Below are 14000 nucleotides of genomic sequence, written 5' to 3' on the forward strand. Positions count from 1 at the left end.
GCACCAACGCCCCACCCCCCTGCAGAGGGGCTGGAGCTGGTGGCTACAGAGCAAGCCCCCTGCTGCTTCCTGTCTGCTGCTGTGTCCCGAAGCCGGGGTCCCATACACGCCCACCCACCCGTGGGGCACGAGGACAGCAGAGTGACCTGGGCTTGTCCTCCCAGAAGGCCTGGCTTCCTCTGCCTTGAGCACCTCCACAGAGCACATGGGCACACAGCTTCTGGCTGGGTTGGCCCAGCATCGGGCAGCAAGATTATACAGAGACCCGAGGGCCTGGGAGAACCCCAGCTGCACCATGCCTCAGCTGCCAGACTGCAAAGTGGTTTGACCTCTGCTGGCCTCAGTAGGATGGGGACAGTGGACACTCAGGCCCTCAGGCATGTGAGGGTGTGAACGCATGCCTCCTCCAACCTGGAGGGCAGCAGCCCAGGGAGGACTAGGCCCTGGCCACCAGGGACATCAGTGAAATGGGGGAAACACACTCACCTAACCCTCTCACAGATGCTCCCGGTCGCCCCTCCTCTCCCTCCTCCCTGCCTCATCCCAGAGCTCAGGCAGTCCCGGGGACAGAGTTCCCAACCTCCATCCCCATCCCAAGCAGAGGCTCTGTGGTGAGGAGTGAGTGGGGATGGGGAGGGCAGGGACCCCTGGAGGGAAGAAGCCTGGAAGCTGCCTGAAGGCCCCCCCACCACGGGCCTGCTCCTCCAGGACACTTAGCAGCCAGCATTGTGGTGGAGGAAGGGTCTCCAAGACTCTGGGCACCCTGTGTGGGCGGGCGTTGACTCCCAGACCACACTTCCCTCCTCTTCCCAGGGTCTCCCTGAAAGGCTCTCCTCACCAGGGCATGGTTGCCTCAGTAGTTGGACAACAGTGACATTGGTGAGGACGACGTCACGTTTCGACATGGCCTAAGGTCTCATGGCCTGTCTGCCTTGGGCCCCTCCAAGATGGTACATGGGTGTGAATCTCCCCAGGAGTTGGCTAGAGTCTCCAGAGTCTCCGATGACGTCACATTGCCCAGTGACATCACAGAGGCCGAGGGTGTGCAGGCTGGAGACCTTAGCCCACCGAGGCCTTTGGGAATTCCACACTGAGTATTTCAAGGCCGCCCCCCTGGCACCTAGGGTGGAACCTGCTGGATTCACACAGATGTTCGTGGTTGCCGTTCCCCTCCCTCCCTCCCCTGGCCCATCTGCTCCAAGATGGCCTGGATCTCTGAGGAGTTTCTCTAGTTCTCCCGGTGTCTGGGAAGGCCTGGAAAGCCCCTCCCAAGTCTCCCCTTGGCTGTCTGGGTTCCCAGGGCTTTAAGAGGGGCTCTTCTCACCCAGGCGGAGGAGATAATGTAAGATCCAGAGGTCTGGGAGGACGGCAGTGAAGCAGGGTCTCCCCCGACATGACAGGACCCCTGAACTCCTGAGTCACGTAGGGCACTGCTGCCTGCCCAATATCAAGGCAGTCAACATTCTCACGGATGGGGGAGGGGCTCCTAGGTCCCAAGCCCTAGCTCAGGAGCTACAGGCAGGGAAAGGAAGAGTCAGGGTTTCTTAGGAATGTAGACGAAACACGACTGGGCGATCCCACACCCGAGAATCTACTGGCTTACAAATCAGTGTGGGCTTAAAATTGGTGGTGCACGCCTTTAATCCCAACACTCCGGAGGCAGAGGCAGGAGGATCTCTGTGATTTCGAGGCCAGCCTGGCCTACAGAGCGAGTTCCAGGACAGCCTCCAAAACAATAGAGAAACCCTGTCTTGAAAAACAAAACAAAGCAAAACCAAAAACAACAACAACAAAAAAACCAAACAAACTATAGATACACAGGTAGGCAGATAAGGTACATAGTCAGACAGACAGACAGACAGACAGACAGACAGACAGACAGACAGACAGAAGCTAGGCTGTAAGGTGCCCTGGCCGTTAAGAGCACTGGCTGCTCTTGAAGCTGGTTTGGTTTCAGTTCCCAGCACCCACATGGTGGTTTACTACCATTTGTAACTCCAGTTCCAAGGGAATCCACCGCCCTCTTCTGGCCTTCTCAGATACTACACCCATTGATGCGCCTACATAGATGCAGGTGAAACACTCCTATGTAGATGGACTTTCTTTTTCGGGAGCCGCCAGCGCACAAAAAAATGACAGAGACATTGTTAATTACGAAAGCTTGACCTTAGCTTAGGCTTGTTTCCAACTAGCTCTTATAACTTAAATTGACCCATATTTTTAAATTTATGTTCTTCCAAGCAGCTGTTACCTCATCTCCATTATGCCCATTCTGGTCTTGCATCTGGTTCTCGACTCCTCCTCCTTCGTTCTCCCCAGAGCTCTGTCTGTCCAGAAGTCTGGCTGTTGGGTCTGGAGTTGTGCAATGACAGACCACCAAAGTCTATTAAACCAGAAGCAAGCTTTACTCCAGGAAAGGAGAAAGAGGGGGGGGGCACAAAAACTTATCAGCTATAGGCAAGACCACAGCCAGGGTTTAGAGTTCTGAAATTGTGGCAATGGGGGCTTCTTTGGGGCCTCTTCTTTTAGTAAAATCAAGCACCAGGCGTGAGTGGAAGAGCTTTTGTAACCTTGACGTCAGGCTTAAAGTCGCATTACATTTACAGCTTTTGGTTATAGGATGTTAGAATGCTAACTCAGGATGTTTGCGAAAGCCTGTGGCTGACACAGCTGCTTTTTGCTGTCCCTGAAAGAATGCAAGGCAGAGGGTACAGTCTCGGAGGAGGACAGTTAAAAAGTAAGGAATACAACACAGAGGGTCCCATAGAGGCAACAGTTAGAAGCCAACCTTTGTCCTCAGTAGGCAGGAGACAATTGTCACATGTTTGTCCCTGTACACAGTGGCGGTCAGGGTGTCTGCTCTTAAGGCAGGAAGTTGTTAAAGGTTAACAGTGGCTGCTAGCTTCATGTATTTTTTTTTCTCAAAATGTGTTTGGGCTTACAATTTTACATTTCTATATTTCTGGACCCTTCATTGGCCATTTAGCTTTTTCTTAAACCAATCACAGCGATACGTCTTCACACAGTGTAAAGGAATATTCCACAACACACACACACACACACACACACACACACACCGTAACTTTTAAAAATGTTCATGAAATTGGTAGAGGGTGGGAGATAGAGGAGATGTGGGAGGGGTTAGTACGTGGGGATGGATAAACGTGATCAAAACCCATTTTATATTTGTAGGAACTTTTAGAGAAAAAAAACCCAACCAGTGTACACACACACACACACACATGCACGCATGCACTCACGCACGCACACGTGCGCGCGCGCACACGTGCCGCCAGATGTGGTAGCAAGCATCTGTAGTCATAAAGGCTTGTGGACCAGCTAGCCTGGGCTGTATACCGCTGCAGAAGGAGTAGAGGCACTTCTGAAAGGGCGGGGCTTTGTCTTACTCTCTACGTCCCGTTGACTGCAAGTGTGTATGACACTTTTTAAAAAAAATTTAAGTCACACTCATTTATGATGTGTCTGTGTGTTCACCCATGTGGTGGCCAGAGGACAACAATGGGGGTAAACGCTCTCTTTGTACTATGTGGGTCTTGGCGATTCAATTCCGAACTCATTAGGCCTGGTAGCAAGCCATCTGAATTATCTTCAAACCTACGTTTAACTTAGAAGTTATTTACTCCATAAATAAAGCACATTTGCCTTGCAGATTTCTTAACTAAGGGGAAGTAAATTTCTGCTACTTTTTATTTTAAACTTTAAAGTTTTAAATAAAAATTCTGTCAATACTATGGGCTCAGTTTTAGGCTACGGCAACAGTGCAAATATATTGCAGCCACGTCCATCGCAGAGTTTTTTTCCTCCGTGGTTCTGATTCTGGCTGGTAAGGCTGGGGAGGTGACTCAGTGGCTTTTGCTGTTCAAGCAGACAACACGACTTCTGAACCCAGTCCTCCTGTTGAATGGCTCACAATCCCATAGAACTCTGGCTCCAGGGTCACTGGTGCCCTCTCCTGGCCCCCACAAGTACCTGCACTCACATGGACATACACTCACGTGTAAATAAATAAATGTTTAAAATATATTTATAAATATAAACAAATAAATTATAAATATTAGTAAAATCAACCAAAAATAATAATAACATCTTTTTAAAGTTTTGGCTTGAGGTTCAGTGACAGAACACTTACCTTACATGGCTAATAAATCATCTGTTATATTAAATGTGTGGCCTATCCGATGTTCACGCCTTGGTTTTTATTCCTGGCTGGGTGTTGGGATGCTGGAGATCTACATAGGCTAAGCATGTGCTCTGCCGAGGACCCACACCCCAGCCCACACACACCTTAAGTTATCAGTGCTGACAACCTTCTGTGCTGCTGCAGAAATGGAGCCAGACCATGTGTGGACATGGGCTTGGCCCGGAAATTCAATCTGCCAAAAATGCCCTGTCAACAGTCTCAGCACCTGGGAGGCTGATGCAGGAGGGTTTCTGTGAGTTTGAGGCGGGCCTGGACTACATTGTGAAACCCTGTTTTAAAACAAGCAAGCAAAATGACAAATGGCCGGAGAGACGGCTCGGTCGGTGGTTAAGAGTGCTGTCTGCTCGCTCTTTCAGAGGACCTGGGTTCGGTTCCCAGCACCCACATGGCAGCTCACAATCTTCTGCAACTCGGCTCCCAGAGGACCTGACACCCTCTTCTGGCCTCCACAGGGCCCAGGCTCACACAGACGTATATTCAGGCAAAGCACCCATACATGTAGAATTAAAAAATAGCAATGTTAAAGCGATCAAACCCATCCCTGCCATATCTAGGAAGCACGGGTAAGGTGGGCGTGTCTGTATGTGAGTGATGAACACATCTGGTCTCCCATTTCCTCAGTTTCTTTCTTGTATTTTCCCGTCCTTGCTGGAGTCAACCCAGGGCCCTGGGCATGCTAGGCAAGTTTTCTTACACTGAGCCCCACCCCCAGCCCCTCGGGTTATTCTATTTTATTTTATCCTCGCCCCATGCCTCTGTGTGGAGATCAGAGGACAACTTGTGGGAGTCTGTTCTCTCCTAGCCGAGGGCTCCAGGGATTGAACTCAGATCCCCAGGCTTCGCAGCAATCGCCTGTTACCAGCTGAGTTACCCCTCAGCTCTCGTGTATTTTCTCTCCCCAGTCCTGAAGCCGTGTCTTCTCACAACAGCCCGTTCCTTGCCTTGTAGTTTTCCTGTGTCTAGCACCTAAGGCTGTCCTGATCCATGTCACCCTCACTAGCTGTGTATTCTGGAGATGCTGTATCCGCTGGTGTCCCTCTGGATCTGGGGCACCACCTGACACAAGCTGGGCCTTCTCCTTCTTCTTTTAAAACAATATTTTTTTCCATTTTTTAAAAGATTTATTTATTTATCACATATATCACAGTGTTCTGCCTACATGCCAGAAGAGGGCACCAGATTGAATTGTAGACGGTTGTGAGCCACCATGTGGTTGCTGGGAATTGAACTCAGGAACTCTGGAAGAGCAGTCAAGTGCTCTAAACCTCTGAGCCATCTCTCCAGCCCTTTTTCCGGTTTTTTGAGACAGGGTTTCTCTGTATTGTTTTGGACACTGTCCTGAAACTCGCTCTGTAGACCAGGCTGGCCTCGAACTCACAGAGATCCTCCTGCCTCTGCCTCCCGAGTGCTGGGATTAAAGGTGTGTGCCACCAACGCCTGGCCAAAGCAATATTTGTTTTATGTATCTGAGAGTTTTGCCTGCATGTACGTCTGTGTACTGTGTGCCTCCCTGGTGTTCTTCAAAGCCGGAAGAGGGCGTCAAATCCCCTAGACCTGGAGTTACAGATGGTCGTGAGCCACCTTGTGGGTGCTGGGAACGGAGCTCAGGTCTCTACAAGAGTGGTCAGCACTCTTAGCTACCGAGTCACCTCTCCGGGCCCTATCTTCATTTCTTGGGACAAAATCCCACCGTGTCATTGAAGCCGGCCTCCAAGTTGCTGGGGTCCTCTTGCCTGAGCCTCCTAGGTACTGGGATTACAGTTTCATGCCACCACGCCCAGTTTACAAAGCAGGCTTTTAGGAAGTGTCTGGGAAAATGTCCCCCTGAGCCACCTTAGTGACTCACTGCCAGGCACCTGCAGGGCCGGTTGACACGCAGCTGTGACCAAGGGGAGTGTGGGGTTTTGCCACAGAAAGGAGTCACCATCCTAGAGAGAAGGGAGGAAGGCCCAAAACTCATACAATGACATAGCCTCTTCCTTTCCCAAGTTCCCATGGCATCTTTCCATGGGCTACACACAGAGGTCCTGTCCCACACAATCAAAGCCAGAACCATAGCAAGTCAAGAACCAGTCATGGGACAGGAGTCAGCAAGACCATCTCCTGCTTGGATGGCCCTGGAGAAGGAAACTATTTGGAGGGAGACAGGCATGAATCTGTAATTGCAGCCGATGCAAGAGGATCGTAGGGTCAAGTCCTGTCTGGGCTACAGAGTGGAGTTCAAGGTAACCTAATCTCAACACAAAAATGTTTTAAAAGGTCTGGGTGTTGTGGTACATGCCTTTGCTCTTGGCATTTGGGAGGCAGAGGCAGGCAGATCCCTGGGAGACTGGGGGCCAGCCTGATCTACATAGTGAGTTGCAGGCCAGCCAGAACTACGAAGTGAGACCCTGTCTCAAAAGCGAAGCATGAACAAAATAAAATGTAAACGTGGGTAGGGCGTGTATGTGACCTCGTGGCAAACACGTGCCTTGGATGTGCGAGGAAGCAGTGTGTACAGGGAGAGCCATCCAGACGCCGACTCAGCTAAGTTTCCTTGGTATGGTGACACACGCATGTCACTTCAGAGCCTGTGAGGCTAAGGTGGGCAGATAAGTTCTATGCCAGTCTGAGCTACATACAGAAATCCCATCTCAGAAAACCAAAGCCAGAACCACATCAGCCCCCTCCCCCCACCAGATATGGGCAGGGTGGTTCCTGCTTGCAATCCTAGTACTCAGGATGCTGAGGCAGGAGCATTGCCATGAGTTTGAGGCCAGCCTGGACTATAGTATGGGGCCCTAGCTTAAACAAAAACAAAAGGGATGCATGGCTTCCCAGGATCTGGTGTTAGAAGTGACCAATCTGATTAATAACAAGAGAGGAAAGAGTCATGAACTCTTCTCCCAACAAGCTGCTTCAGGTCAGGGTTATGGGCGGATCTGTCAAATCCCAGGGAATAGATAACTGCCCTTGCTAGTGTGGTATCTCCTTTTCTAACTGTGGCAGACCCCCGGCCTGAGCTGGGGAGCCCCAGGCAGTCCCTCTGCAGAGGGTCTGGGCAAGGCACTCACTGTGACATCCTTGGACTGGGCAACCATCCCGTGGGAACATATACTGCATGGTTCTTTGGGGTGATGTGAATTGTGAGACCCCAAATGCAGCTTCTTCCACCGGCATCAAAAGACCAGCCCAGGTCCATCGCCAGAGGCTGCCGGCAGCAGTTAAGGAGGAAGATGGGGACAGAAAACCGAGAAGAAGGGCTGACGGAGGGAGAGAAGGATGGAGAAGAAACTACGGAGTCGTGGTGTGTGCCTGCAAACCCCAGCGCTCAGTCACAGCATTAGGAAGATCAAGAGTTCCAGGCCATCCAGCCACTGACACATAGTGAGTTCCAGGGACCCTATCACAACAGAGCATAGGGAAGATAGGCTACCTTTTAAAAAAGGGAAGGCGAGCCTATCTATCTTGGAATGGACCAGGATTCTGATACCCCCCACCACACCCTGGCTCACTTCTCTGCCTGGCCTTTGACTCTCCATCATTTAGAGATGCTCAGGCTGGAGTGTCGTGCCCAAGATTGCCCAGAGCCCTGCCTTTGTCATTGGAGTGTGAAACTGGGAAACGGACCCACTCAGCAGGGTGGCCCAATCAGCCACCCTCTGCGGTCAGAGCAGGGGAAGGCAGAGGCTCCAGGGTCCCTGGTCCTGGGATGTTTGGTTCTGGGTGTGGCTAGTGTCTCTTTAAGGGGACCACCTCATGCCCTGGTTTGAAGCTGAAAATGCGTGCTGAATCTCAGCCACACCTGGGCACCCACACACATAACTCTGCCTCCTCCATTGGTGCACACCCTGTGCATTCTTCCCTGCCTGACCTTCCCACTATTACCCCTGGGTCGGTCTCACCGTTGGCGTCAAAACCTAAACATCTTCACCCGGCTGTTCCCCACCCACTGGCTCTTGTTTACCTCTCTCTAAACTATCCCCCAGGTAGACACTGTGGATCGTCCACCAGTCAAGACCTGCCCTTCCTTCTAATGCTGGGCTCCAGCCCCAGCCCAGGCTCCCAACCGCTTCCCCCAGTAATCTGAGCCCTTAGGGCAATGCTTGGGGCTTTAGGTCGGGGCACTGGAGGCTGCAGGGGAAGACCTCAGGTGGCAGGAAGGGAAAGGTCCTGGCCCCCAGCCCTTATGTCTGAGACAGCTGCTGCTGCACCGGGCCTCTGAGCCTCCGCACCCCCCCCCTGCAGCTTCAACCGGCTTTTCAGGTATCGCTGCGTCCTCTCCCAGCGCATGACAAATGACACTCAGCCCCCCTCCCCCTGCCCTTGCCTGAGGGCTGGGAGGAAAGAGGCCAGGATCTGTCATGAGCACGTGATCCTGGCTCCAAAATCTGCAGCCCTCCCCAAGAGACCCCGTGCAGCTTTGAGGACCCAGGCACGGGCTCCAGCGCCCCGTGAGATGAGCTCAGGCTTGGACTATCCCCTTGCCTTCTAAGCCATTCATGTGTTGCATCTATAGTTCCTGAGACCCGGTTAATGTCCCCTAAATTGGGCTTATAGCGGCGTCCAGCACAGAGGGCCTGGAAGTGTACAGCCTAGAAGGCGAAACACGCCATTAAAAACTAAACTAAACGAAATTTAAGATTGCCACAAGTACTATAGAAACAGCAGAATGATGTCACAGGGCATAATCATCATACCCGTACCACCCCACTGCCTGGGGATGATCAGGAAGGGCTTTCTGTGATGCAGGCCATTTGAGTGGAGCCAACAGGGTGGTGATGCTCTAGCTTCCAGGCACGTGCAGAGCCTTCAGGCAGTAATGACAGGGGCTGGGACAAGGGCCACGTAACTGGGGCAGACAGAGGGGTGGCAGGGGAGACACCAGGAACGAAATTAGGTGACTTCCTCGGCTCCTGGGTGTCTCTCCTCCTCCCTGACTGCATTCCACTTTTCCAAAATTATCCAGCCGGGCAACTGATGCATTCAGATCTCTAAGAGGGCTGCCAGGGCGGTCCTATGGGGGCTCAAGAGCAAGGAGGGTGCTGGTGGGAGAGAGAGGAAAACAGGAGGGGGGCTGGGCAGGGCAGAGCCCTACACCGGGGTGGAGGGCCTGAGCGGGTCATAGAGCAAAGATGCTCTAGGATCCTTTCTGTGACTCATCCCGTCTTCCTCCTCCTCCTCCTCATTGCCCAATCCCAGATGTCTTTGGGGAAACACCTCCCTGACTGGGAACTAAGTCACAGCCTCAGAGGGGCCACTGAGTCATGAGGGGTGGAGAAAGGGAGGGAGGCGGAGGATAAATAGCGGCCTCGCTCCCTCGGCTCCTCTCCGCACCCTCCCGGCCTCCCCAACAACATGCATGTCACGGTTTCGCTCGGGTCCTGCTGCCTTCTACTGCTCCTGGGGGCTCTGCCTGCGCGGGCAGCCCATGATGACCCCATCGAGAGGGTCATAGAAGGGTTCAGCCGAGGGCTGAGCAACGCAGAGAGAGAGGTGGGCAAGGCCCTTGAAGGCATCAACAACGGGATCACTCAAGCTGGAAGGGAAGTGGAGAGAGTTTTCGATGGACTGAGCAACATGGGGAGCCAGGCCGGCAATGAGCTGGACAAGGCGGCCCATGGCATCAACAATGGCATCGGACACGCAGAAAAGGAAACAGAGAAGTTAACCCATGGGGTCAACCACGCTGCTGGACAGGTTGGGAAGGAGAAAGACACAATCATCCATCATGGGGGCCACCACGGGGTCAACCAGGCGGGCAGTGAAGCAGGGAGGTTTGCTCAGGGGACCCACCATGCTGCGGGGCAGGCTGGAAACGAGGCTGGGAGGTTGGGACAGGGGGCCCACAATGCTTTGGGCCACGGTTGGAAAGAGACAGAGAAATTTGGCCAAGGGGCTCACCACGCTCTCAGTCAGGGTGGGAAGCAGACAGAGAAGTTAGGTCAAGGGGCCCACCATGCTCTCAGTCAGGGTGGGAAGCAGACAGAGAAGTTGGGTCATGGGGCTCACAATGCCTTTGGTCAGCCTGGGAGAGAGGCAGAGAAATTTAGTCAAGATGGTCACCATGCGTTTGGTCAGCCTTCGAAGGAAGCAGAGAGTGTCGGTCAGGGGGCTCACCACGCTCTCAGTCAGGGTGGGAAGCAGACAGAGAAGTTAGGTCAAGGGGCCCACCATGCTCTCAGTCAGGGTGGGAAGCAGACAGAGAAGTTAGGTCAAGGGGCCCACCATGCTCTCAGTCAGGGTGGGAAGCAGACAGAGAAGTTAGGCCAAGGGGTTCACAATGCCTTAGGCCAGGCTGAGAAGGAAGCACAGAAGTTTGGTCAAGGGGTTCACAATGCCTTTGGCCAGGCTGGGAAGGAAGGAGGGAAAGTGATACAAGGAGCTGGTCAGGGACTTAGCCACGCCGCAATGGAGGCACAGCAGTTTGGCCACGGTCACGGCCATAGCTATTATGCTGCAGGGCAGGCTTGGCAAGAGGGAGACAGAGCGATGTATCCTGGAGTCAACCAGGCTGGGAGCGAGATGGAGAAATCTGGCCAGGGTGTCCACCATACCATTGACCAGGCTGTAAAGGAGACAGAGAGAGTTGGCCAAGGGGTCCACAATGGGGTCAACCAGGCCAGTAAGGAGACAGAGAGAGTTGGCCAAGGGGTCCACACTGGGGTCAACCAGGCCAGTAAGGAGATAGAGAGAGTTGGCCAAGGGGTCCACACTGGGGTCAACCAGGCTAGTAAGGAGATAGAGAGAGTTGGCCAAGGGGTCCACACTGGGGTCAACCAGGCCAGTAAGGAGATAGAGAGAGTTGGCCAAGGGGTCCACACTGGGGTCAACCAGGCCAAGGAGGAGGCAGAGAAAGTTGGCCAAGGGGTCAACTATGCTGCTGGCCAGGCCGAGAAGGCAACGGAGAAGCTTGGCCAAGGTGTCGACCATGCTGCTGGCCAGGCCGGGAAGGAAATGAACAGGTTGCAGCAAGATGTTCATAATGGGGTCAACCAAGCCAGCAAGGAGGCCAACCAGCTGCTGAATGTAGGTGAACAGAGGTGGGGAAAATGGGGGGAAGGGAGCTGTGGGAGGGAAGAGGCTAAATCCTTGGGAAGCCGTAACACAGGGTTCCCTCCTTTGCACCTCCATTGCTACAGAGCTGGTGGCCAGCTGGTCGGACGGGCTAAACCGTCTTGTTTGCAAAGCTTCACCTGAGACAAGGTGGAAGGGACCTAGTCCCATTATCAGGGGGCTGTCCTCCTAGAGGAGGGACCCTAACTTGTCCCCTCTCCTGGAAGTAGGGATGGTTCTGAGCTCAGATACGGTACAAACAGATGGAATCTGAGAAAACTCAGAGCGTGAGGAGACACTCTGGCAACAGGCTCTGTCGTAACTAGCCTCTGGGCTAGTCGGGATGAGGGTGATGGCAATATGCCATTCAGATAAAGAAACTGAGGCTCAGTGAGGCTAAGGACACCCACCAAGGTCACGTGACACGCGTCCAGTGGATGAGGTGCAGTGCTCTTCCTTTACCTTCCTGATTGGGTGGCAGGGGAGCTTCTGGGGAGTCCTTACCCATACTTCCAGAGGGAGCAGATGCTGGAGGCCAGGCAGGCAGCGATAATAGAGCAGGACCCCAAGGAAGAGCGGGGAGCAGTAGCAGTAGCCGACTCCTGCATGGCCCCAGTTTCCCGTTCTCCACCCCCCATAAGCAGTCACCGAGGTCAGCGAGCTGGGATACCATCCAGGGGACGGACAGGTCCAGGTCTCAGAGCCCAGAGTCACATCTGCTGTTTGGAGGGCGTCGCGGAGGGCTGTGTGGGGAGGAGGGGTCCAGAAAGAGTCCCGGTGAAGGACAAGACCCCGAGTGAGACACCCAAAGCAGAGGCTGGGGGGAGGGGGCAAGAGAAGCTGAGGGCGGGGTGCAACTGGGGAGGCTGCGCTGAGTGACCCTGCGATCAAGTGAGGATGACAGGTGTTGGGCCTGAGGCTAGACTGTAGAAAGGAGATTCAAAAACAGGGCCGAGGGTGACTCTGGTATCCGTATGGGTCACCCGAGTCTTCCTTCTTCTCCAAGAGGGAGACATCTCCCTAACACCGGCTGTAAGGAGAGCTCGGGTGAGGCGAGCCAACAAGAGGCGGACATCCTTCCTGGAGTCCTGTCCCTCTCTCCCTTAGCAGCTGGGGCTCCGAGTTGTCTTTCAGGACAGTGAACGAGGAACCCAGAAGGTCAGCCTGGGCTCCCACTCCAGACCCAGGCGGGCCTCTTAGAGGGGGGTGGGTTCCCCGGGGGAAGAGGAGTGAGGGAGACCCTCGCAGGTCGAGGGGTGGGAGTGATAATCTGGGCTTCGTCTTTAGGGCGCTCACCAAGGCGGGTACACAGGCCAACACGGAGGGGCAGGGGCCGCAACCACTACAGCAGTTTCTGGGGTGAGTCTCTGGGTGTACCATGGGTTTGCAGCGGGGAGAGGGGAGTGAGTGGAGGTTCTCCCAACGACGCTGGTTGATTGGAGGTGGGTGACCGGCTTTGTCCTTGAATTCCAGGCCTCGGTCAACAAGCCATTTATCAACTTCCCAGCTCTGTGGAGGGTGAGTGCCCCCCACGATTCCTACTCCCCACCCTTCAGCCTTGACTTCCCTTCCTATAGCCTCCTTGCAGTCAGCGTCCTTGTGGATAAGCCCAGCCTCTCTAGAGACCATCCAACCTGTTCTGGCTCTCTCTGGCCTTTCGTCACTCCCTGGCAGCTCTGGGTATTTTCCAGTCCCCGTGAACAAACATAAGCCGGCAGAAATCACCTCCGGGGCACTGGAGCATCTGGGAGCCAGGGAGGGTGGGGATGCTGAAACTATCCCTCATGTGCCCATCAGGGCTCCCCATCACCTCTCCTCCCAGTGCCTGTCCTACTCACTGGCCCTCCTGTGAATACCTCTCCTACCCTGCCCTGCTGCTTTGTGTGGCTGAGCGGAGCAGGGGTCATTTGGCTTGGCAGGGAGCTCTCTTCCAGGCTGAGAGCAGAAAGGTTGCTGTGGCATTCTGGTCCTTATTCTTGGTCCAGAGTCTTGCTTTGTCTTTTTTGAAAAAAAGAAAAATTTGAAAGTGTGTGTGTGTGTGTGTGTGTGTGTATACACTGTGTGTCGGATCCCTTAGAGCTGGATTTACGGTGTTTGTGAGCTGCCTAATGTGGGTACTAGAATCCAAACTCTGGTCTTCATGATGGAATAAAAGCAGCTTCCTGAGCTTAGGGCCCAGGGCTCAGGGTATGTGATAGCCCTAACTCGGAGTGACAGCAGATCCTCTGAGATGAAACCCACGGGACTTCCCCAGCCCATCTCCCCGGTAGAGCTGGCTCCCCATTATTCCAAGACAAACAACTTCTCTTCCTATCGTTTCTCCGGAATGGAACAGGAGATCAAATCCCAGGCCTCTTGTTCCCATGTGCCTGTATTTAACTCCCCGTCTCCTCTCTTCCAGAGTATCGCCGCCATCATGCCCTAAACTGATGCCCAGCTGCCATGGCCTGGAGGAGCTGGGGGTGGTGAGGGAGAGCTTCCTGGGTGTCCTTAAAGGGGCTGCTTTGAGCTTTGTGAATAAACACGAACACACTGTCCTTTCTCATCATGGTTCACTGTGCTCCCTAGAGAGGGACGGCCGGGGGTGGGGTGGGGGTGGGGGTGGGGCTTGCACTGTCTCACTTGGCAGAAGGAGCTGGGAATTGCCATATGGATGGAAACTGCTGCTGAGCTCAGTCTAACCGGCTTGAAGAGGGGAAGCCATCCACACTTGGCTAGCACGCAGCGTTTGCGCTCAGGGCTG

General features: G+C 53.7%; 2 protein-coding genes across 3 annotated transcripts in view; one reads left to right on the forward strand and one right to left on the reverse strand.

The window, feature by feature from the left end:
• Gapdhs (glyceraldehyde-3-phosphate dehydrogenase, spermatogenic) overlaps positions 1-996 on the reverse strand; it is a 16136-nt gene extending 15140 nt beyond the window's left edge. Inside the window, exon 1 of the mRNA XM_040735455.1 lies at positions 839-996. Within this exon, the coding sequence (XP_040591389.1) occupies positions 839-905 (67 nt within the window). The 5' untranslated portion in view covers positions 906-996. The remainder of the gene's footprint in view (positions 1-838) is intronic.
• An 8504-nt stretch (positions 997-9500) lies between these two features.
• Positions 9501-13802, forward strand: Sbsn (suprabasin). 2 transcript variants are annotated; one of them, XM_040735458.1, is made up of 5 exons: positions 9501-10121; positions 10338-11230; positions 12545-12616; positions 12731-12775; positions 13659-13802. In XM_040735458.1, exons 1-5 carry the CDS (start codon positions 9560-9562, stop codon positions 13680-13682), a joined length of 1596 nt encoding a protein of 531 aa, XP_040591392.1. In that variant the 5' UTR covers positions 9501-9559; the 3' UTR covers positions 13683-13802. The 2 variants fall into 2 exon arrangements, with proteins under 2 accessions (XP_040591392.1, XP_040591391.1); XM_040735457.1 differs by having other exon boundaries at positions 9502-11230.
• The last annotated feature ends 198 nt before the right edge of the window (positions 13803-14000 follow it).

The sequence above is a fragment of the Mesocricetus auratus genome, unplaced genomic scaffold (genome assembly GCF_017639785.1).
Source record: "Mesocricetus auratus isolate SY011 unplaced genomic scaffold, BCM_Maur_2.0 Super-Scaffold_100046, whole genome shotgun sequence".
In the NCBI taxonomy this organism is placed as follows: Eukaryota; Metazoa; Chordata; class Mammalia; order Rodentia; family Cricetidae; genus Mesocricetus; species Mesocricetus auratus.